At 36.2% G+C, this 23,235-nt stretch overlaps 1 protein-coding gene across 8 annotated transcripts in view; it reads left to right on the top strand.

Moving 5' to 3' along the window:
- The window catches only part of ATAD2B (ATPase family AAA domain containing 2B), a 139,101-nt gene that overhangs the window by 101,163 nt on the left and 14,703 nt on the right, over positions 1-23,235 (top strand). For 6 of the 8 annotated variants that reach the window (XM_044926199.2, XM_044926198.2, XM_006050618.4 and 3 more), the window contains 3 exons: positions 1,616-1,812; positions 13,988-14,147; positions 21,237-21,359. In XM_044926199.2, the coding sequence (XP_044782134.1) occupies positions 1,616-1,812; positions 13,988-14,147; positions 21,237-21,359 (480 nt within the window). The remainder of the gene's footprint in view (positions 1-1,615; positions 1,813-13,987; positions 14,148-21,236; positions 21,360-23,235) is intronic. The other 2 variants (XM_006050619.4, XM_006050621.4) reach the window with 1 other exon arrangement.

Below are 23,235 nucleotides of genomic sequence, written 5' to 3' on the forward strand. Positions count from 1 at the left end.
CTTTTCTGGTTTATCTTATGTATTAATTGATTTTTAAAATATTTATTGACCACCTGTTTTGTTAAATATATTATGCTAGGCACTTGGAAGTCTATCATGGCTCTCTTTAAGCATTAGAGTTTTCTTGGCCTTAAGAGGAGCCTCAAAATTATTCAGTCCTCTGACTTAAGAATGGGCTGCATTCTAAGTTATTCAGTAATTTCTTTTCCTAATCTTAAAGGTGTAAAGATTTTTTACCACCTAAATCTTAAAGGTGGTAAAAGATAAGATCCTCTTGATTAATCTGTCTTTCAGTGTCTTTGAAAAAATATCAGTCCTGTTTATTAGAAAAAAATTTAAGCCTCTTATCTTTTGTTCAATTTTTTTGTGTTTCTCATGGCTGTTCTTATGGGATATTTAAATACATTTCCCATTTCTGCCAACTCCTTGCTGTTTCATACTTTGTTTTTCATTGGTTATGTTATTAAATACTTCTTTGTTTTTCAGTGGTTATATTATCCAATACTTTAATAAATCTATGGCCCGTTAGTGGCTCCTTTTCACATTTTTCTCAGTGTTTATAAAATGGACATCTATCGAATGAATATAGCTGTGGGGTTTCCCCCCAGAAACCTTGGGAAATTCAACGTGGAAGTTATACCTTCTGGTTATTGGTTGTTGCCTTCTCCTAATCTAAATAACAGCATTTAAAATATTTTATTATTAAAGTGATTCATTTTAATAAAGTATCTTGCATGTTCCTAGATATATTAAAGTCCTGTAGATCTGAATTTTCTATGTTAAGGATTAACATTATTATTATTATTTTTTTGAGTTGTTCCTCCTGTTGACTTTCATTTTTCATCTTAGGGGCTATTTAGAAATCAGCAAGAATACTTAGAATTTTAATCCTGAGCTTCAGTGTGATACCAGGAAAATCTTTTAAGGAATTAGAGAGCATTATGATTAGGCAAGTTAATACTTTACCTTCTAAGAAGATGTTTTGTTTGTTTTACAGTATATAGTGAATACCATAGATTTTATATATAAAACTTAAGACTGGGTTTTCCATCTTCTCTATGTCTTTGGGATTTTTTTTTAGTTACTGTTTCCCCCCCCCATGCCCTGCAGGTGCCATTTACTATCCTAACTGTGTTGTATTAAGAATATGAGAGTAGGAGACTTGTGTAAAATCAGAAGTGTTTGGGAATGGGAGGGATCAAAGGATTATTACTTGCCTGTTTAACTTTCATGCATATAAAGCAACCTTGTTTTGAGAAACAATCTTTAAATAAAGTTGACTTTAGCAAACCATATACAAGTACTTCACCTCAAGATATTTATGTTGATTTGAAATATTTCTCTTAAAGTTGTATATAAATAATATCTCAAGATCAGATTATTTAAAATTATATCATGTGCCCTTTAAAGAAGTCCTGTTGTAAGTTATTTTATAAATAATTCCCTTATGTACTTTTGTTCCCATTCAAATCTTTACTTGCTGGATTTGCATGGTTCATGTATATTTGGAATTCTCTTCTTAAAAGAACATTTCAAGGGAGTGCCAGAAAAATAATTGAGGTAGGTCATGGACCTGCCATGTTGGAATCTTAACATTTTCTTCTACTTTCTTCAGGTCTTTGTGCAATGGAGGTACTTCCACTTGCATTACCTTCTCCACCTCGTCAGTTATCAGAATCAGAGAAAATTCGGATGGAGGACCAAGAGGAAAATACTTTAAGAGAGTTGCGGTTGTTTCTCAGGGATGTAACCAAGAGGCTGGCGACAGATAAACGCTTTAACATCTTCAGCAAACCGGTGGATATTGAAGAGGTCTTGTTTCAGTAGTGTGCAAACAATGAAGTTGAACTGGCTAAAAGAAAAAAATATTGACATCTTTTTTTGGAAGGAAAAAAAGCAAAGGCATGGATGAATATTACCCCTAGCCTGTAAAATTTTAATCCATGTGATAACTACCAGTGTCATCAGCAAACATCTGGTGACTTTGGGTGAAATTAGTGACAGTTTGTATATGTCCTCTTAATTAGTACTGATCTTTGCAATCTCTTATTCTTCAACTTAAGAAGAGGATTAAAAGTTACTTTAGTGAATTGTCCATACTAGACTATTTTTATTCCAGGATAAATCCTGCTTTCCAAAAGAATATTGGTATTAATCAATTCATACAAGTTTCCCAAATTGTGTGTATATCTTACTGAAAGAGGTAGCTAAGAAACCTGAAATGTGTCTTTCATTATTTTGGAAATGCCTCTGACTAAGATGCTATATGAAGTTAAGCACAGCCTGTTATTTTTCTCTGTAAGAATTTTCTCTGCTCCCAGTGGAAAATTTCTCACTTTCTATGTGTATTGTTTTGTGTCCTTGTGGGAGCATGATTTGTGATGATGAAAAAAGAAATTTTCCATTTGGAATCTACTATAATACTGTATAATACATTTTATTTTATTTTATCCTGGGATAATGTAGTGTGTGGATGAACACAATGCAATCTTTACTAGCCTTCTTCTTATAGTTCAGACTCCATGTTTGAACAACTTTGGTGTTTTTATTTTTAATTTTTTATTCTTTTTTTAAAATTTGAATTATGAAGTGGTTCAGAGTTTAATGTTGTGTCCTTGTTGTGAAATCTGTACTCTTGAATCTGAACAGATTCCTTTGGAACCATTACCTTGTCTATGCCTGGGAGCTAGTGTTATGTTTTTTCCTCTTGGAAAGCCTGACTATATCTATTCTTCCACATCTTCCTTTTGGGAATAAAGGGACTGTCTAATTTTATATGTATATTTATCCACAATACATAGTTTTTGCTATTTGAGCCTTTCAGCACCACCACAGAGGTCATTATTATGTTTGCAGTTGAAGAAACTGAGGCTCGTTGTCAAGTGACATACCAAGAAAAACATTTCTTAAAATTTGAAGCCCATGTTCTTTATATCACAGCTATCTTCCATTTTTTTCCTTCTGGAATGACAAGACTTGCCTATTTGCTTTTACAATTAATACATATGATTCTATATTTGTGAAGCATAGTTTTTAATCTCATGGTGTTTTCAGAAAATCATAACACTATAAGCCACCTTTAAAGGTTGTTAAAAATGTTTATTTCAAATTGGTTATGGGAGTGCTGATACTTAGTTGGTAAGGACTTGCCCCCAAGTCAGTCTCCCAGGCTGAGAATGAACCAGCTTGGTCTTTGCCCAGGAAAACATTTTCTGTCTAACCAGAAGAAATTGTCAGATGTCACATGCCATCTGTGATAGAGTAAAAGTTATATAAATGATGGTAAGGCTGTAGAAGGGGATAGAAAATGTTGGTCAGTTAAAACTTTTATTTTAGAGTTATGTTTTCTCTCTTTTTTTTTTTTTTTAATTTTAAATTTTATTTTATTTTTAAACTTTACATAACTGTATTAGTTTTGCCAAATATCAAAATGAATCCGCCACAGGTATACATGTGTTCCCCATCCTGAACCCTCCTCCCTCCTCCCTCCCCATTCCATCCCTCTGGGTCGTCCCAGTGCACCAGCCCCAAGCATCCAGTATCGTGCATCGAACCTGGACTGGCGACTCGTTTCATACATGATATTTTACATGTTTCAATGCCATTCTCCCAAATCTTCCCACCCTCTCCCTCTCTCACAGAGTCCATAAGACTGTTCTATACATCAGTGTCTCTTTTGCTGTCTTGTACACAGGGTCATTGTTACCATCTTTCTAAATTCCATATATATGCGTTAGTATACTGTATTGGTGTTTTTCTTTCTGGCTTACTTCACTCTGTATAATAGGCTCCAGTTTCATCCACCTCATTAGAACTGATTCAAATGTATTCTTTTTAATGGCTGAATAATACTCCATTGTGTATATGTACCACAGCTTTCTTATCCATTCATCTGCTGATGGACATCTAGGTTGCTTCCATGTCCTGGCTATTATAAACAGTGCTGCGATGAACATTGGGGTACACGTGTCTCTTTCCCTTCTGGTTTCCTCAGTGTGTATGCCCAGCAGTGGGATTGCTGGATCATAAGGCAGGTCTATTTCCAGTTTTTTAAGGAATCTCCACACTGTTCTCCATAGTGGCTGTACTAGTTTGCATTCCCACCAACAGTGTAAGAGGGTTCCCTTTTCTCCACACCCTCTCCAGCATTTATTGCTTGTAGACTTTCGGATCGCAGCCATTCTGACTGGTGTGAAATGGTACCTCATAGTGGTTTTGATTTGCATTTCTCTGATAATGAGTGATGTTGAGCATCTTTTCATGTGTTTGTTAGCCATCTGTATGTCTTCTTTGGAGAAATGTCTATTTAGTTCTATGGCCCATTTTTTGATTGGGTCATTTATTTTTCTGGAGTTGAGCTGTAGGAGTTGCTTGTATATTCTCGAGATTAGTTGTTTGTCAGTTGCTTCATTTGCTATTATCTTCTCCCATTCTGAAGGCTGTCTTTTCACCTTGCTAATAGTTTCCTTTGATGTGCAGAAGCTTTTAAGTTTAATTAGGTCCCATTTGTTTATTTTTGCTTTTATTTCCAATATTCTTGGAGGTGGGTCATAGAGGATCCTGCTGTGATGTATGTCAGAGAGTGTTTTGCCTATGTTCTCCTCTAGGAGTTTTATAGTTTCTGGTCTTACGTTTAGATCTTTAATCCATTTTGAGTTTATTTTTGTGTATGGTGTTAGAAAGTGTTCTAGTTTCATTCTTTTACAAGTGGTTGACCAGATTTCCCAGCACCACTTATTAAAGAGATTGTCTTTAATCCATTGTATATTCTTGCCTCCTTTGTCAAAGATAAGGTGTCCATATGTGCGTGGATTTATCTCGGGGCTTTCTATTTTGTTCCATTGATCTATATTTCTGTCTTTGTGCCAGTACCATACTGTCTTGATGACTGTGGCTTTGTAGTAGAGCCTGAAGTCAGGTAGGTTGATTCCTCCAGTTCCATTCTTCTTTCTCAAGATCGCTTTGGCTATTCGAGGTTTTTTGTATTTCCATACATATTGTGAAATTATTTGTTCTAGCTCTGTGAAGAATGCTGTTGGTAGCTTGATAGGGATTGCATTGAATCTATAGATTGCTTTGGGTAGTATACTCATTTTCACTATATTGATTCTTCCAATCCATGAACATGGTATATTTCTCCATCTGTTAGTGTCCTCTTTGATTTCTTTCACCAGTGTTTTATAGTTTTCTATATATAGGTCTTTAGATTCTTTAGGTAGATATATTCCTAAGTATTTTATTCTTTCCGTTGCAATGGTGAATGGAATTGTTTCCTTAATTTCTCTTTCTGTTTTCTCATTATTAGTGTATAGGAATGCAAGGGATTTCTGGGTGTTGATTTTATATCCTGCAACTTTACTATAGTCATTGATTAGTTCTAGTAATTTTCTGGTGGAGTCTTTAGGGTTTTCTATGTAGAGGATCATGTCATCTGCAGACAGTGAGAGCTTTACTTCTTCCTTTCCAATTTGGATTCCTTTTATTTCTTTTTCTGCTCTGATTGCTGTGGCCAAAACTTCCAAAACTATGTTGAATAGTAATGGTGAAAGTGGGCACCCTTGTCTTGTTCCTGACTTTAGAGGAAATGCTTTCAATTTTTCACCATTGAGGATAATGTTTGCTGTGGGTTTGTCATATATAGCTTTGATTATGTTGAGGTATGTTCCTTCTATTCCTGCTTTCTGGAGAGTTTTGATCATAAATGGATGTTGAATTTTGTCAAAGGCTTTCTCTGCATCTATTGAGATAATCATATGGTTTTTATTTTTCAATTTGTTAATGTGGTGTATTACATTGATTGATTTGCGGATATTGAAGAATCCTTGCATCCCTGGGATAAAGCCCACTTGGTCATGGGGTATGGTCTTTTTAATGTGTTGTTGGATTCTGATTGCTAGAATTTTGTTAAGGATTTTTGCATCTATGTTCATCAGTGATATTGGCCTGTAGTTTTCTTTTTTTGTGGGATCTTTGTCAGGTTTTGGTATCAGGGTGATGGTGGCCTCATAGAATGAGTTTGGAAGTTTACCATCCTCTGCAATTTTCTGGAAGAGTTTGAGCAGGATAGGTGTTAGCTCTTCTCTAAATTTTTGGTAGAATTCAGCTGTGAAGCCGTCTGGACCTGGGCTTTTGTTTGCTGGAAGATTTTTGATTACAGTTTCAATTTCCGTGCTTGTGATGGGTCTGTTAAGATTTTCTATTTCTTCCTGGTCGAGTTTTGGAAAGTTGTACTTTTCTAAGAATTTGTCCATTTCTTCCACGTTGTCCATTTTATTGGCATATAATTGTTGATAGTCTCTTATGATCCTTTGTATTTCTGTGTTGTCTGTTGTGATCTCTCCATTTTCATTTCTAATTTTATTGATTTGATTTTTCTCCCTTTGTTTCTTGATGAGTCTGGCTAATGGTTTGTCAATTTTATTTATCCTTTCAAAGAACCAGCTTCTGGTTTTGTTGATTTTTGCTATGGTCTCTTTTGTTTCTTTTACATTTATTTCTGCTCTAATTTTTAAGATTTCTTTCCTTCTACTAACCCTGGGATTCTTCATTTCTTCCTTTTCTAGTTGCTTTAGGTGTAGAGTTAGGTTATTTATTTGACTTTTTTCTTGTTTCTTGAGGTGTGCCTGTATTGCTATGAACTTTCCCCTTAGGACTGCTTTTACCGTGTCCCACAGGTTTTGGGTTGTTGTGTTTTCATTTTCATTCATTTCTATGCAAATTTTGATTTCTTTTTTGATTTCTTCTGTGATTTGTTGGTTATTCAGCAGCGTGTTGTTCAGCCTCCATATGTTGGATTTTTTAATAGTTTTTCTCCTGTAATTGAGATCTAATCTTACTGCATTGTGGTCAGAAAAGATGCTTGGAATGATTTCTATTTTTTTGAATTTACCAAGGCTAGCTTTATGGCCCAGGATGTGATCTATCCTGGAGAAGGTTCCATGTGCGCTTGAGAAGAAGGTGAAATTCATTGTTTTGGGATGAAATGTCCTATAGATATCAATTAGGTCTAACTGGTCTATTGTATCGTTTAAAGTTTGTGTTTCCTTGTTAATTTTCTGTTTAGTTGATCTATCCATAGGTGTGAGTGGGGTATTAAAGTCTCCCACTATTATTGTGTTATTGTTAATTTCTCCTTTCATACTTGTTAGCATTTGTCTTAATACTGCAGTGCTCCCGTGTTGGGTGCATATATATTTATAATTGTTATATCTTCTTCTTGGATTGATCCTTTGATCATTATGTAGTGACCATCTTTGTCTCTTTTCACAGTCTTTGTTTTAAAGTCTATTTTATCTGATATGAGTATTGCTACTCCTGCTTTCTTTTGGTCCCTATTTGCATGGAAAATCTTTTTCCAGCCCTTCACTTTCAGTCTGTATGTGTCCCCTGTTTTGAGGTGGGTCTCTTGTAGACAACATATGTAGGGGTCTTGTTTTTGTATCCATTCAGCCAGTCTTTGTCTTTTGGTTGGGGCATTCAACCCATTTACGTTTAAGGTAATTACTGATAAGTATGACCCCGTTGCCATTTACTTTATTGTTTTGGGTTCGAATTTATACACTGTTTTTGTGTTTCCTGTCTAGAGAATATCCTTTAGTATTTGTTGGAGAGCTGGTTTGGTGGTGCAGAATTCTCTCATCTTTTGCTTGTCTGAAAAGTTTTTGATTTCTCCTTCATTCTTGAATGAGATCCTTGCTGGGTACAATAATCTGGGCTGTAGGTTATTTTCTTTCATCATTTTAAGTATGTCTTGCCATTCCCTCCTGGCTTGAAGAGTTTCTATTGAAAGATCAGCTGTTATCCTTATGGGTATTCCCTTGTGTGTTATTTGTTGTTTTTCCCTTGCTGCTTTTAATATTTGTTCTTTGTGTTTGATCTTTGTTAATTTGATTAATATGTGTCTTGGGGTGTTTCGCCTTGGGTTTATCCTGTTTGGGACCCTCTGGGTTTCTTGGACTTGGTGATTATTTCCTTCCCCATTTTAGGGAAGTTTTCAACTATTATCTCCTCAAGTATTTTCTCATGGTCTTTCTTTTTGTCTTCTTCTTCTGGGACCCCTATGATTCGAATATTGTAGCATTTAATATTGTCCTGGAGGTCTCTGAGATTGTCCTCATCTCTGAGATTGTCCTCATTTCTTTTAATTCGTTTTTCTTTTGTCCTCTCTGATTCATTTATTTCTACCATTCTATCTTCTAATTCACTAATCCTATCTTCTGCCTCTGTTATTCTACTATTTGTTGCCTCCAGAGTGTTTTTAATTTCACTTATTGCATTATTAATTATATATTGACTCTTTTTTATTTCTTCTAAGTCCTTGTTAAACCTTTCTTGCATCTTCTCAATCCTTGCCTCCAGGCTATTTATCTGTGATTCCATTTTAATTTCAAGATTTTGGATCAATTTAACTATCATTATTCAGAATTCTTTATCAGGTAGATTCCCTATCTCTTCCTCTTTTGTTTGGTTTGGTGGGCATTTATCCTGTTCCTTTATCTGCTGGGTATTCCTCTGTCTCTTCATCTTGTTTAAATTGCTGAGTTTGGGGTGTCCTTTCTGTATTCTGGCAGTTTGTGGAGTTCTCTTTATTGTGGCGTTTCCTCGCTGTGTGTGGGTTTGTACAGGTGGCTTGTCAAGGTTTCCTGGTTAGGGAAGCTTGTGTCAATGTTCTGGTGAGTGGAGCTGTATTTCTTCTCTCTGGAGTATAATGAAATGTCCAGTAATGAGTTATGAGATGTCTATGGTTTTGGGGTGACTTTGGGCAGCCTGTATCTTGAAGCTCAGGGCTGTGTTCCTTTGTTGCTGGAGAATTTGCTTGGTATGTCTTGCCCTGGAACTTGTTGGCCCTTGTGTGGTGCTTGGTTTCAGTGTCGGTATGGAGGCGTTTGATGAGCTCCTGTCAATTAATGTTCCTTGGAGTCAGGAGTTCCCTGGAGTCAGGGTTTGGACTTAAGCCTCCTACTTCCAGTTATCGGTCTTATTTTTACAGTAGTTTCAAAACTTCTCCTTCTATACAACACCATTGATAAAACATCTACATTAAAGATGAAAAGTTTCTCTACTGTGAGGGTCACTCAGAGAGGTTCACAGCGTTACATGGAGAAGAGAAGAGGGAGGAGGGAGTTAGAGGTGACCCAAATGAGATGAGGTGGAATCAATAGTGGAGAGAGTAGGCTAGCCAGTAATCACTTCCTTATGTCCACTCCACAACTGGACCGCTCAGAGATGTTCACGGAGTTATACAGAGAAGAGAAGAAGGAGGCAGGAGACAGAGGTGGCCAGAAGGATAAAAGGGGGAAATGAAAAGGAGGGAGACAGATCCAGCCAGTAATCAGTTCCCTAAGTGTTCTCCACCGTCTGGAACACACAGAAATTCACAGAGTTGGGTAGAGTAGAGAGGGGTTAGGGAGGAGATACAGGTGACCTGGTGGAGAAAATGGAGAGTCCAAAGGGAGAGAGAGCAGTCAAGCCAGTAATCTCGTACCCTAGTGAAAAATGGGTCCTGAAGATTGGGTTCTTAAAGGTACAAAATTGGTAACAAATAGATAAAAGCAAAAATTAAAAATCTAGAGTAGAGTTTGGAATTTCAAAAATGCGATGTTAATGAAAAGAAGAAGGAAAAGAAAGAGAGAAAAAACGAATAAAGAAAAACAAACAAGGTCGTGAAAATTATAAAGAAACTACAGGTACAAAATTGATAACTAATACCAAAAAGCAAAAATTAAAAATCTAGAGTAGAGTTTGGAATTTCAAAAATACAATGTTAAAAAAAAAGAAGAAAAATAAAGAGAGAAAACAAACAAACCAACAAAAACAATGTCGCAAAAATTATAAAGAAAATACAGGTACAAAATTGATATCAAATACCAAAAAGCATAAATTAAAAATCTTGAGTAGAGTTTGGAATTGCAGATATACGATGTTATATAAAAGAAGAAGACAAAGAAACAGAGGAAAAAAAAAGTCACAGAAATTATGAAAAAAACTATAGGTACAAAATTGATAACATATACCAAAAGGCTAAAATTAAAAATCTAGAGTAGAGTTTGGAATTTCAAAAATACAATGTTAAAGAAAAGAAGAAAAAGAAAAAAAAAAAACAAAACACGGTCAAAAAATTATAAAATGTATATATGAAGTTTGCTGAAGAAGAAAAAAAAATAGGGTCTTCTTTTTTTTTTTTTTTTTTGCAAAGTAATAGTTATAAAAGTGAAAATTAAAGGACAATAGAGGACTTAAAATTTTTAAAAAAAAAAAATTAAAAAAGAAAGAAAGATTGATGGTAAAAATAGTAAAAATATATCTAGGTCTTTCTCTGGTTTTGTTGTGAGTATTGTGGGTTCAGTCCATTTTTGGCTAGTTCCTTAGTCCAACTTATATTTCTCAAGATCTATAGGCCCTTTCCTATGTAATCCATAGTAACCACAGGGTTTTAATCTATGGCCTGTAGCTTCCAAGGCGTTTCCCTCTGTTATAGCTTCTTCTGTTTGCTGGTCTCTTCAGTGTCTGGTTCCCGCCCTGACACAAAGGGGACGGTTGAGGACACTATTTTTTTTTTTTTTTTTTTTTGGGCTCACTTGTTCAGCCGCGCCGTGGGGAGGGAGGGAGGGATGCTGCAAACAGATAACACTGGCCTGCGCTCGCAGTGCCTCAGCCACACTGGGTCTGCCCCCCGCTCACGGCGCGTGTAGCTTCCTTGCCCACACTGCTAGGGCTCTAGATTGTTCCGCCGGGAACAATCAGAGGCTGGCCCTGGGCTGAGGTCCCAGGTCCAAGCCGCTCAGGTTCAGGCACTCGGGTAGTCCTCAGAGGCGCAGACTCGGTTGGGCCTGCGTTTTGTGTTCTTCCCAGATCTGAGCAGCTCAGGTGATGAGGTGTTTGGTGGGCGCCAATGCTGCGACTTATCGCCTCCCCGCCACTCGGTTATCTGGGTATAAAACCGGCGCACCTTCTCAGGCAGATGTTGACCGTCCAGACCCCCAAGAAGTTTTAGTTAGCAAAGAAGCCTGCTTACAGTTTTATAGATAGTGTCTCTCTGGGGCTGCGATTGCTCCCTTACGGCTCTGGCTGCCTGTCACCGGAGGGGGAAGGTCTGCAGCCGGCTATCTCTGTTCAGTCCTTTGTTCTGTGCGCAGGCCTGGTGGTGTCTTAGGTTAGGGCTGCCTTTTCGCGTGGTAGATATCCCACAGTCTGGTTTGCTAGCCCAAATTATTTCGCTCAGATAGCGCTCAGGACATTCGGCCCGATTCTTACTCTAAGGGACACAGCCCGCGCCGCACTTCCCTGCCCAGCCCCCGCTTGCTAATGCCGTGTGCAGGCGTCTGCGCTGCTTCTCCGCTGGGGGAGTTACCGTAGGGCTCACAATCTGCGATTTTTAATTGTTTATTTATTTATTTTTTTCCTCCCTTTTACGTTGCCCTCTGTGCTTCCAAAGCTCGGCACAGATTCGGCAGTGAGAAGGTTTCCTGGTGTTTGGAAACTTCTCTCTTTTTAAGACTCCCTTCCCGGGATGGAACTCCGTCCCTCCCTCTTTTGTCTCTTTTTTTGTCTTTTATATTTTTTCCTACCTCCTTTCGAAGAGTTGGGCTGCTTTTCTGGGTGCCTGATGTCCTCTGCCGGCATTCAGAAGTTGTTTTGTGGAATTTACTCAACGTTTAAATGCTCTTTTGATGAATTTGTGGGGGAGAAAGTGTTCTCCGCGTCCTACTCCTCCGCCATCTTGGCTCCTCCTCCTGTTTTCTCTTTTTCCTCTTTTTTTTTTCCCCTCAATTTCTTTACTTCTTTGTTTGCTTTTAAGGCTGAAAACATAGGAGTCTCTGGGAAGGATAGAGAAGGGAAACTAAAATAATAACATTTAGATAACCTAAAAACACAAAAACATATATGAATTTGAAATGTCTAAAAACATTGAATTCCAAAGCAAATTGCAGAGAAAAAAATTGTTTAGAAAATAAGCAGTGAATTTAAAGTTAAACATATTTGCTGAGATGTTATGGTCTTTAGTAATATAAATTTTTATAGTATAAAGGTTTATAAAATGTTTTCCACATGTACACAATACATATCAAGTGTCAGAGCCAAGAATCCAACTAATACCTTCTGAACTATTGCTTGTTGGGTAAAGCTCCACTACTCCCCTGTAAGGAGATTGGCTGGCTTTTTAGCTCCTAGAGGATGAAAATAAATTAAAACATGCACACATACCTACCTAAAATTTTAAAAACATAAATAATATGTGTATATATATGCTTATATTATTCTATAGGCACAGGCATATAGGTGTATTTATACATGTGAATATATATTATATATACAAATTTAAAAGGCATCTGTGCTGTCTACAGTGAAGAAAACTAGCCTTTAATTTCATAGAACAGAAGTTACCATATTCCCAGAATTTGGTCCTGGACTGATTAAACATTTCTAAGACTGTGTTTATGTCAGAACCAATTACTTGATTTGAAATTTGCGTTGGGGAAGACAGTCCAGGCACACACACCTGGGAGATGTTGTAGGTTCAGTTCTAGACCATGGCAGTAAAGTGAATATTGCAATAAAGTGAAGTTATATGAATTCTTTGGTTTCCCAGCATATATAAAAGTTACGTTTATACTATGTAATGGCATTGAAGTGAAGTGAAGTGAAAGTCACTCAGTCATGTCCGATTCTTGGCGATTCCGTGGCAATCTCCAGGCCAGAATACTGGAGTGGGTACCCTTTCCCTTTTCCAAGGGATCTTGAAGTGCAAGTTGCTCAATTGTGCCCAACTCTTCGTGATTCCATCCAATTCTTCAGGCCAGAATACTGGAGTGGGTAGCCTTTCCCTTCTCTAGGGGATCTTCTCAACCCAGGGATCCAACCCAGGTTTCCCGCATTGCAGGCAGATTCTTTACCAGCTAAGCCACAAGGGAAGTGCCAGAATACTGGATTGGGCAGTTTATCTCTTCTCTAGCCTATTCCTTCTCCAGCCTATCCGGCTCAGGAATTGAACTAGGGTCTCCTGCCTTGCAGGCGGATTCTTTACCAACTGAGCTATCAGGGAAGCCCTAGTAATGGCATTATGTCTACAAAAAAAAAAAATCAATGTACATACCTTAATTAAAAAATGCTTCATTGCTAAAAAATGCTAACCATCATCCGACAATGCAAGGTTGCCACAAACCTTCAGTTTTTTAAAAAATGTAGTATCTGCAAAATGCAATAAAAGGAAGTGCAATAAAACAAGGTATGCCTGTAGATATATAGGTGAAAGAGCTTTCTAACTGGTCAAGTGATAAAACATAAAATTTAGTGGGCAGTCATGACTATCTCTATTTTGGGTTATCTCCCAGAATAATCACACAGAGCAAAATTTATTTTTTGCTTGTAGATTTGCTTATACTTAGGGACAAGGCCAGCAAATCTTCTATTAGTCATGGAAGCAATACCTACTTTTGTTATCTAATTGACTCAAAATGTTTGTAATGACTCCAAAGGAGTAGAAAACTCTTTCCATGAAACGATTCACCTTGGAAAACTAAAAAAGAAAAAATGTTTTTGTTTAAAGATTTTAAAGAGATCTACCCAAGAACTTCTCTAATAATATGGAAAAAACATCTGTTTCTTTTTATTTTCCTTTAAATTTTTTTTGCTTAGGTAACATTTATTGATGCTTATTGGGTACTTTTACCCATACATTTTCTTCTCAGGTATATCCAAAGGATTAAAAAAAACAAAAGCTGACACAGTTGGTTTCATATTTCAAGATGAGAAACTCTTCAGAGTTGATTAAATATGACTTGAAACTGAAGCTTTTCATGGAAAGTATGACATAGTATCTTTAGTGGCATAAACTGCTCTATAATTTTATCCTTTATATGTAATTATTTCCTAGATATCTAGATTTAGTTTTAAAATAATTTTTATTTTTGTTTTGTGTTTTTATGAGTAGATTATATGAAATACTAATACAGAAGTAATTTTCATTAAAATACCGTGTTTGTTTTAGGTTTCAGATTATCTTGAAGTAATCAAGGAACCAATGGACTTATCAACAGTAATAACTAAAATTGATAAGCATAATTACCTGACTGCTAAGGATTTCCTAAAAGATATTGACCTCATCTGTAGCAATGCTTTGGAGTACAATCCAGATAAGGACCCAGGAGGTAAGAATGCACTGGGCTAGGGTGACTTTGGTGATCAAAGAGAAGATAGTTTAAAATATAAATAAAACCTGCCTATATTTCAGACAGAAAAATTAGTCTTAATGACATATTAGAAATTTCTTATTGAAGAACTAAGTGTATGCTTAAATATTAAATTTAATTATTAAATTCATTTGTTAAATTACTAAAAAATATATTTAAATTAGAGGATTTTATTATTCTTTAAAATAATTTTTATCAAAGTATAGTTGATTTACAGTGTTGTGTTTAATTTCTGCTGTACAGTAAAATGACTCAGTTGTATATGCATATATTCTTCCTCATATTCTTTTCCATTATGGTTTACCACAGGATATTGAGTATAGTTCCCTGTATTGTACAGTAGGACCTTATTTTTTTATCCATCCTGTATATGATAGTTTATATTTGCTAATTCACTTATTAAATTATTAGATAATATATTTAAATTCAAGGATTTTATGTTTAAGATTTAGTTTCTTGATTTGCTTTTCACTTTTTATACTTAGATTCTAATTTTTTTCAGGTAAGATGGAAAACTGAATAATTGAGAATTTAAAATTGATTTGTTTAGTCTCCATTACCAGTGCTGATAAACACTGGGCATTTTGGATTTCTGGAAACTTATTATAGTTAAGTTTACTTATCAAAAGACCCCTTTGGGTAGATGGACATTATCTGTTCTATAGACTGTACATATGTTTACATATGTAAACAAACATCTTATGAATATTTTCATAACATCTTATGGAAAACCTACATGAACTTTTTGGCCAACCCAATATAGTTTATTATTTTACTCCTAATCCCACCCTGTACTCAAATCTATAGTCTCAGTTCTGTTAATGCCTTCCAGGGGAGACCTCCAGAAATAATCTGTAGTTAAACAAGTTGAATTTATTGATACATTGTAATAAAGGAGAATGTACATCATGGGAAATCATATAGGATTTGAGCTTGTGTTAAGTGATTTTGAGGAAAATTTAAGGAAGTAGAGCTTGCAGTGGAACAGATGCTTTTAGGAAGTGGAAGTAATTTGGGGAGTAGGTATTTTAAGAACCTGGAAAGTAAGAAGAATGGAACCAGACTAAAGTTGTGATTGGTAAAGCAGCAGCATTCATTTTACACAGGATAGGATTATATTTGGTTATTTTTGTAGGGCAGTGTTCATACTTTGGTCTGTGTTCAGATCTGATTATGGAGTGGTCTTGTTTTTATCTTGATCCATCATGGTCACAGAGTGGTATTCAGTAAAGTTGTTTATGTTTAATGTGAGTACCCAAGGCCAGTTCCCATCTGGCAGGGGTCATTCTTTTTCTCACTCTGTTAAGAATTCTGTTTCTTCAACAGGTGATATGAAAGTAAGTTGTATTTTTAAAAAATTCACTTTAACTTTCAGTTATCTAAAGATATTTAGAGTATAGTTTCTACTTTATGTCTGTATTTATGGGCAGTGGTTCTTAACTCAGTTCACTTGTTAGAATGACCTGGATTTCTCATTTCTACACAAATTGATTCTTTCTTGTCTAAATTTAGACCACAGTAAATCACATATTTTCGTTCCAAGTTAAGTGGCAGAATAAAATTTTATATAGCTGCTTTTGGTATCTTTTACTGCTTTTAATAGTTTTTAAGCTTTGTTTTAGGACATTTTTCTCTTGTAGTTTTTGTTGTTTGTTTAGGTTTTATTTTGACTTTTTATTATATATCATTTATGAGGATAAATATTTATGAGGATAAGATTTATGAGGATAAAAATGAAGAAAAAGTAACCTATAACCTATAATCCTGTTACCTAGTATTTTTTTCTTTCTTTCTCCTCCTGCCTCCCTCCCTCCCTCCTTTTCTCTCTCTCACACACATATGCACAAATACTATATGTGAAATGCATAATATTTTTACTAAAATGAAAATATAACTTTTGTAAACTTTTATTCATGTAATATTTTGTGAAAAGTTTGAGTCAATGCATTTCTACCATGTAATTTTTATCATATGAATGTATTATAGCTAATACCCTATTGTTGGGCATATTAGAGTTTTTAGCTTCTTTCTCTATTATAATATTGATGAATATAGGATAAACTTTTTGTATGTCCTTAATTATTTCCTTAAGATAAATTCCTTAAGGTGAAACTTCTGTATCAAAGAGTGTATAATCTCTTTTAGGGCTTTAAATCTGTGTTGTTAAAACTTTCTCACAATTTAAAAAATCATCTAGCAGCATCAGGGGCACTTGTTAACCAATATAGCAGTTTTGTGTGACTGAGAGAATCTCCTTTGCAGTGTAGATGGCATCTGTAACAGGGCCACAGTTTGCCTAGTAAAGAATGGGCTGGATGTCAGTCTCCTTTGATTCCCTTGCTGGGTTCTGGGTGAAGGTACAACTGCACAAGTGTCCATGTAGTGGCCTTAAGCAGTGTGTGAGAGTACTTGAGCACCTACACTCTCATCCTGTTAGGTTTTCAAGACATAGAGGTTATGACATTGTGCAGTAGGTAATGAGACCCTGGGCTTTGGATGTGCACCTAGGCTTCAGTCCCCATTTTATTTCCTAGTTCTTTAGGAAATAAAGTTAAGTCCTCTAAATTTTAGTTTCCTTATCTGCAATTATGGAAAATTACTCTTCTCTTGGGGTAGTTGTAAGGATTAGATGAGAAAATATATTAGGCCCTACCTTATGAAATTGTCATTTTCATATGGTTCAACTTGAATATGTTAGCATGGTGCCTGGGATGTGATAAGTGTTCCATAAAGGTTAGTAGTTCATATATTTGTTTTTGTTATCATTATTATTTAAATTGCCTTAATTTGTCATAATTGTTGCCTTAGTGAGTACCTACACATTTACTTTAGAATGACCCTTTACTGTATTCCCTGGACCACATTTAAAATTGAATTCTATTTTGGAACAAATCTAAGGACTGCTAGTGATAAATGAATTTGAGTGGATAGAAAAAGCCAGTAGAAGGGATCAGTCCAGATCCTTTCCCCCTCTTCTGTGTAACTTAATTATAATCACATCAAAATAATATTACTTTCATGAAAGAAGCATTGATTTCTGGTGCATAATAACCTTTTATTATAGAATGTAGTTGTATAATCAAAGGATATGGCTCTGTCTCACAGAATTGACATGGTATACTTGTAACTTTATTCCTTTACTGTTTTAGATGCAAAAAGTATCATATAATTCAAAAGCATGATTTCGGCTCTGTTCAGATTTTTTCATATCTTTAGTCAAGAGCCCTGTTTTCTTTCTTAGCAACAGAACAACTTGTTATGTATTAGAAAAACAACCTCAGGGTCTGTTGTGTAGCAAGTGGAAATTACATGAATTTTGTATTACTTTTACAAGCTCCCATGAGTATTTGAAAGCTTACAGTGCTCTGTTTTACAGAACACTTGGCCGTTTTGGGAAAAAGCTAGCATATACATAGAAGACAAAAGCCAACATTTTGGAAGCTATATGTATTGCCTAAGTGTTTACCTGGATTATCCCTTGAGGATAACGTGGACAAAAATTAAATATGTTAACTAGAAGAATTTTAACTTGTAGGTTCTAAATGTGACCAGGTCAATATTTGACCCTAATTATTATCTCATAAATGTATGATATGTTTTATGTTTAACTGTTCCCCACTGTTTGTTCTGTACTTAATGCCTCCTCTAGCCCTTAAGTGTATTCACATACATACCATCATTTAGCAAATTTTGCTGAAATTTCAACCTTAGTCTTGTAGTATTCTCGAAATCTGTTTTGTACTAGATGCTTAGGAATAAAGCTCACTGATTCACTCTGGTGTTTGGAGCCCTCTATGGGTTATACTTCAGTTAAACTCATTCACATTTTCTGTTATTATTTGTAAGTACCATGTGCTGTTACTGAGCTGAGTGTTTAGAATACTATGATAGTCTTTGCCTTTTCAGATGGAGTAATACATATTGAATAATTACTGTGTGACAGATATTATGCTATATCTTATGATGTTAATTTGTTAGCACTTCCTTAACAAAATGCCACAGACTGCATGCCTTAAACAGCAGACATTTTCTCATAGTTTTGGGGGCTAAAAGTCCAAAATCAAGGTGTTGGCAGATTTGGTTTCTTCTGAAGCCTCTTTCCTTTGCCTTCAGATGGCAGCCTTCTTGCTGTGTCCTCACATGGCCATCTTTTCTCTGTGTCTCTGCACCCCTGGTACTTCTTGTGTGTCTCCAAATTTCCTCTCCACCTAAGGACAGAAGTCTGATTAGGGCCTACTCATAGGACCTTTTACCTTGATTACTTCTTTAAAGGCTCTACTCCAAATATAGTCACATTCTGGTATATTGGGGAGTACAGTATCAACATGTGAATTTGGGGGAAGAACACAGTTTAACCCATAACAGTTTATAAATACACTACAGTCTCTCTTATCTAGAAACTCACAGTTTTATAGGAATGGCAAATACCTGATTATTGGTGATTATACTAGATGGTTAAGGTAGCACAGAGGTGACAGTTTCGAATTTTGTCTTGTGGCAGCAGCTGCTGCTGATGATTCAATTTTATCAGGTGTGTATTAGGTACATGTACAGTGTGAGCAGGGCACAGAGGAGAAGACATTACCTGGAGATGAACAGGATTTAAAGGGGCATTCATTTTAGGCATGTATCAGGCCAGGGCTGCATATCTCCAGCACTGACACAGTTTATATGTAGAAAATGTTTCATAAATGGATGCTCAATAAATGGAGATTCAGTGAGTAGACAAGTGAATGAATTTCCCACCACTCCTCCACATTCTATTTTTTCAGCCATATCCTCTTTTTCGATACCTTTGTAGACTACTTTTCTTAGCCTAAAAAAAAATTTTTTTTGGTCATGCCATGCAGCTTGTGGGATCTTAGTTCCCCAGCCAGGGATTAAGCTTAGGTCCTGGATCCTAGCAGTGAAAAGCACCAAGTCCTAACTACTGGACTGCCAGAGAATTCCCCGCAAGTCTTAATTGGTCTTCCAACTTCCATCTTATCATTCCCTTGACCTCTGGTACTGCCTGTATTACTATACTCTTAAATACAAATCAAATCAAATCACTTTCTGTCTGAAAACCACCCAGTGGCCCCTTATCTAGAGAATTAAATCATGTTGTTTCCCTGCTTGGGTCTTTTCATTGCTCTTAGGATAAGATCTAAAATCCTTAATGTGGTCAGATTCCCGTTTGCCACTTGCTTATTGTGTACTAATCACATAGGCTACCTTTCAGTTTCTAGAAATCTCCAAGATCTTTTTACCTCAGAACTTTTTCACATGGCATTTTCTGAACCTGTACTGGTTTTTCCCTTTGTCAGTGGCTATGCTAATGCATGCTTCGAGTCTCACCTTGCTGCTGCTGCTGCTAAGTCACTTCAGTCGTGTCCGACTCTGTGCGACCCCAGAGATGGCAGCCCACCAGGCTCCCCCGTCCCTGGGATTCTCCAGGCAAGAACGCTGGAGTGGGTTGCCATTTCCTTCTCCAATGCATGAAAGTGAAAAATGAAAGTGAAGTTGCTCAGTTGTGTCCGACTCATAGTGACCCCATGGACTGCAGCCTACCAGGCTCCTCCATCCATGGGATTTTCCAGGCAAGAGTACTGGAGTGGGGTGCCATTGCCTTCTCAGCAAGTCTCACCTTAAATGCCTCTAATTTAGAGAATTCTCTCCTGACTTGCCTATTCAGTATTCTGTAGATTTTGATCATAGCTGTTATAAGTTTTTTGAGGGGTAGGCAGAGGTGTTTCTATGTGCATATGAGGTTATTTGGCTAAATACCTCTTTCCTATACTAGTCTGAAAAGCTCCTTGAAAGTAGAGACCTGTTTTGTTCACTACTGTATAGCCATCATCTGACTCAGTTCTTGGTACAGTTGACAATCAATGTTTATCGAGTGACAGTTTAGAGAAAATATATTGAAGGAAATATACTAGTGGGCTGCCTTTTTGAGTGCTGCATGTTTGTTTTTGTAAGATTTTTCACAATGAACTATTAGATGTTCTAAGAAAAGTTATATGTAAAATACATTTTTATACTTTTTGTCTTTGCTAGAGATGAAAAGGCAGATATTATTCTGTGACTTGGATTCTAGTTCTAAATACTGTTACCAATTAAGTGACTTTAATGCATTTATGTGACTTGTAACATCTTGGAGTTGCCAGCTCTAGGGAGCACAGTTATGTTATCTTGTTAATGAATGAGGACTTCTCTGTTAAGTGTAAAGCAGAGAGACTCTTCTTTTATTACCAGTTTTAGGTATAGTTTACCTAGAACAGAGTATGCACTTTTCTCCTAGAACTACCTATAGTTTATATCATCTTGCATTCTTAGAGTGCCTTATCATATTTGTTTCTGTCACGATTTTTTAATAGGTCACTCTTGCTTTAGCATACATTATATTCTTTAACATAATTTTGACCAGTTTTCTCTTATGGAGAAAATTATGTATGGTTTTCTGAAACCTCAGTGTCTATGCATGGCAACTCTGGTGCTGGATGTATGATGAATATTCTTTATATTTTTAAATAATTTTTATTTAAAGTAATACACTTTTCAAAATTATCAAATAAAGCCATATCTTTGAGGTAATGATTTGTTAAGTAGGCTTAGTACTTTGAAGTTCTAAAAGTATAATTCTCAGAGGATTGTCAACTTAATTGAGTAGTTTACTATATATTTTTTTGTTGTTGTTTAGTCCCTAAGTCATGTCTGACTCTTTTGCGAGCCTATGGACTATAGCCCTCCAGGCTCCTCTGTCCATAGGACTTCCCAGGCAAGAATACTAGAGTGGGTTGTCATTTCTTTCTGCAGGGGATCTTCCCCACCCAGGGATCGAACCCATCTCTCCTGCATTGGCAGGTGAATTCTTTACCACTGAGCCACCAGAGAAGCCCATATTTATTTTTCACTCATCACTTAAAATGAATTTGCATCTTATCTAGAAATGCTTTTTACAGTTTTATTTAAATGTTTATGTTCTTTTACTTTCCTTCTTAAGATGCCCTTTTTTCACGTTATTTCATTTGTGTGTTTAATAAATGTATACCAACTTTTTAACAGACAAAATAATTAGGCACAGGGCTTGTACTCTGAAGGATACTGCACATGCCATCATTGCAGCTGAGTTGGATCCAGAATTTAATAAACTCTGTGAAGAAATTAAGGAAGCAAGAATAAAAAGAGGTAAGTTATAGAAGTGAACATGCTATTGAAGACTAAGAGGTCACTGAGTGTCACTGGATGGTGTTTATTTATAGTTGCTGGTATAATGAAAGTGTATCTTGAGGCCCAGCCTTTACTTAATTTCTGATACGAATATGTGTCATGTAGATTCTCAAAGATGTTTTAAAAATTTACTTTCTGTGACAATTTTAGTGCCAATTATAGAAATAAAGCAGTACTTAGTGAAATTTCTTTTGTAGGAACACATCTTTGTTAATTATGGATTTCTGTTCTTAAAGGATTTAGATAGGTTTTCGTATTTGAAGAGTTTTATTTTCAACATGTAATATCTAATATTAATTCTTAAAAATTTAGGAATACTTTTTTTTTAACCTATTGGAGTTTTATGTGCAATTTTGTTAGTATAAACACATAGCACATTTGTTTTATTTGTTTGGTATATAATCCTGTCCTTGGGGAACTCATACTTTAGCAGGAGAGAGTAAGTGTAAAACAAATCAAGTGCAGTGTGGCATATGCACTAACTGCAGCATATTCATCACAGAGGATAGACTTCCTGGTAGGAAACCTGGCATTTTGATCAGAGTTTGGGGAATGAATGTACAAGTGTGGTCTGTAGTGAAGTAGAGGGAAGGAGGAGGCAGTGACAGAGAAGGAGGAAGTATTGTAGGCAGAATGCACAGTTCTGCAGAGACATGAAATAGCGTGGCATATCTGAAGAACTGCCAACTGTTTGGCATTGCTCAAGATGTACAGATGGGTGAGAAATAGAGCTCAGAAGGTGAGCTGGGTTGAGACATTGAAGCTGTGAATATACTTTTCTCCTACTGCATTAGAGAGGCCTTCCCTGGCCACTTAATCTAATATAGGCTCTGGTCACCATAGCTTTTGTCATTTCGTTGTTGTTGTTGTCTCTCTCCTCCTTATTTAGAATATAAGTGCAAGTAATTGAATGATTCAGTGTCATGGACTTGGACTTTATTCTGTAGGTCTGTGTTTTTTAAAATGTGTGTTAATTACTCACATTAGCTTAGAACTGGGAAACTACGTTCTCTGAGAGAAGCTTGAGAAATCTGTGCTTTAACAGTGGTTTTTATGTATACTGAAGTTTGAGAACAATTGTCGTAGGCAGTAGGAGTCATTGAAGTATCTGAAGCAGTGGAATGGATTGGTAAATTATTTTGGCAGCAGGGAATAGCAAGGTCTCACTATGGCAGGGTGGGAGGATGAGAGCCTAGTTAGAAAGCTGTTGGAGCCAGTTTTGCAAACATTTTGGCCGTTTCTAAAAAAGTTAAGCATAATGTTTACCATACGACCCAGCGATTCTACTCCTAGGGATCTTCCCAAGAGAAATGAAAACATATGTCCATATAAAGACTTGTACATGAATGTTCATAGCAGTATTATTCACAGCAACTAAAAACTAGAAACAACCCAAATGTCTGTCAACTGAAGAATGGGTAAGCAAAACAGGGTGTATTGTACAATGACATACTGCTCAGCTATAAAAAGGAACAAGGTGCAACATGGATGAACTTTAGAAATGTTACGCTAAGTGAGAGAAAACAGTCACCAAAGACCAGATATTGTATGATTCCATTCATATGAAATGCTCACAAAAAGCCAGTCTATTATAGAGACAAAAAGTGGATTAATGATGGCCTGGAACAGTTTCTTAAATTGGATTGCTGTGTGATTGCACAGCTCTGTAAATCCGCCAAAAATCACTTAATTGTACACTTGAAATGAGTGATTTTTATGTTGTGTTAATTGTACCTCGGTTAAACTGTTGGAGGGTGGGGGCTGTTGGAGTAGTCCAGAATTTAATTAGTGAAGTGGGAATGAAAGTAGGAGAGAGTTGTGGCTGCAGGGGTGG

Source organism: Bubalus bubalis, chromosome 12 (genome assembly GCF_019923935.1).
Source record: "Bubalus bubalis isolate 160015118507 breed Murrah chromosome 12, NDDB_SH_1, whole genome shotgun sequence".
Lineage (NCBI taxonomy): Eukaryota > Metazoa > Chordata > Mammalia > Artiodactyla > Bovidae > Bubalus > Bubalus bubalis.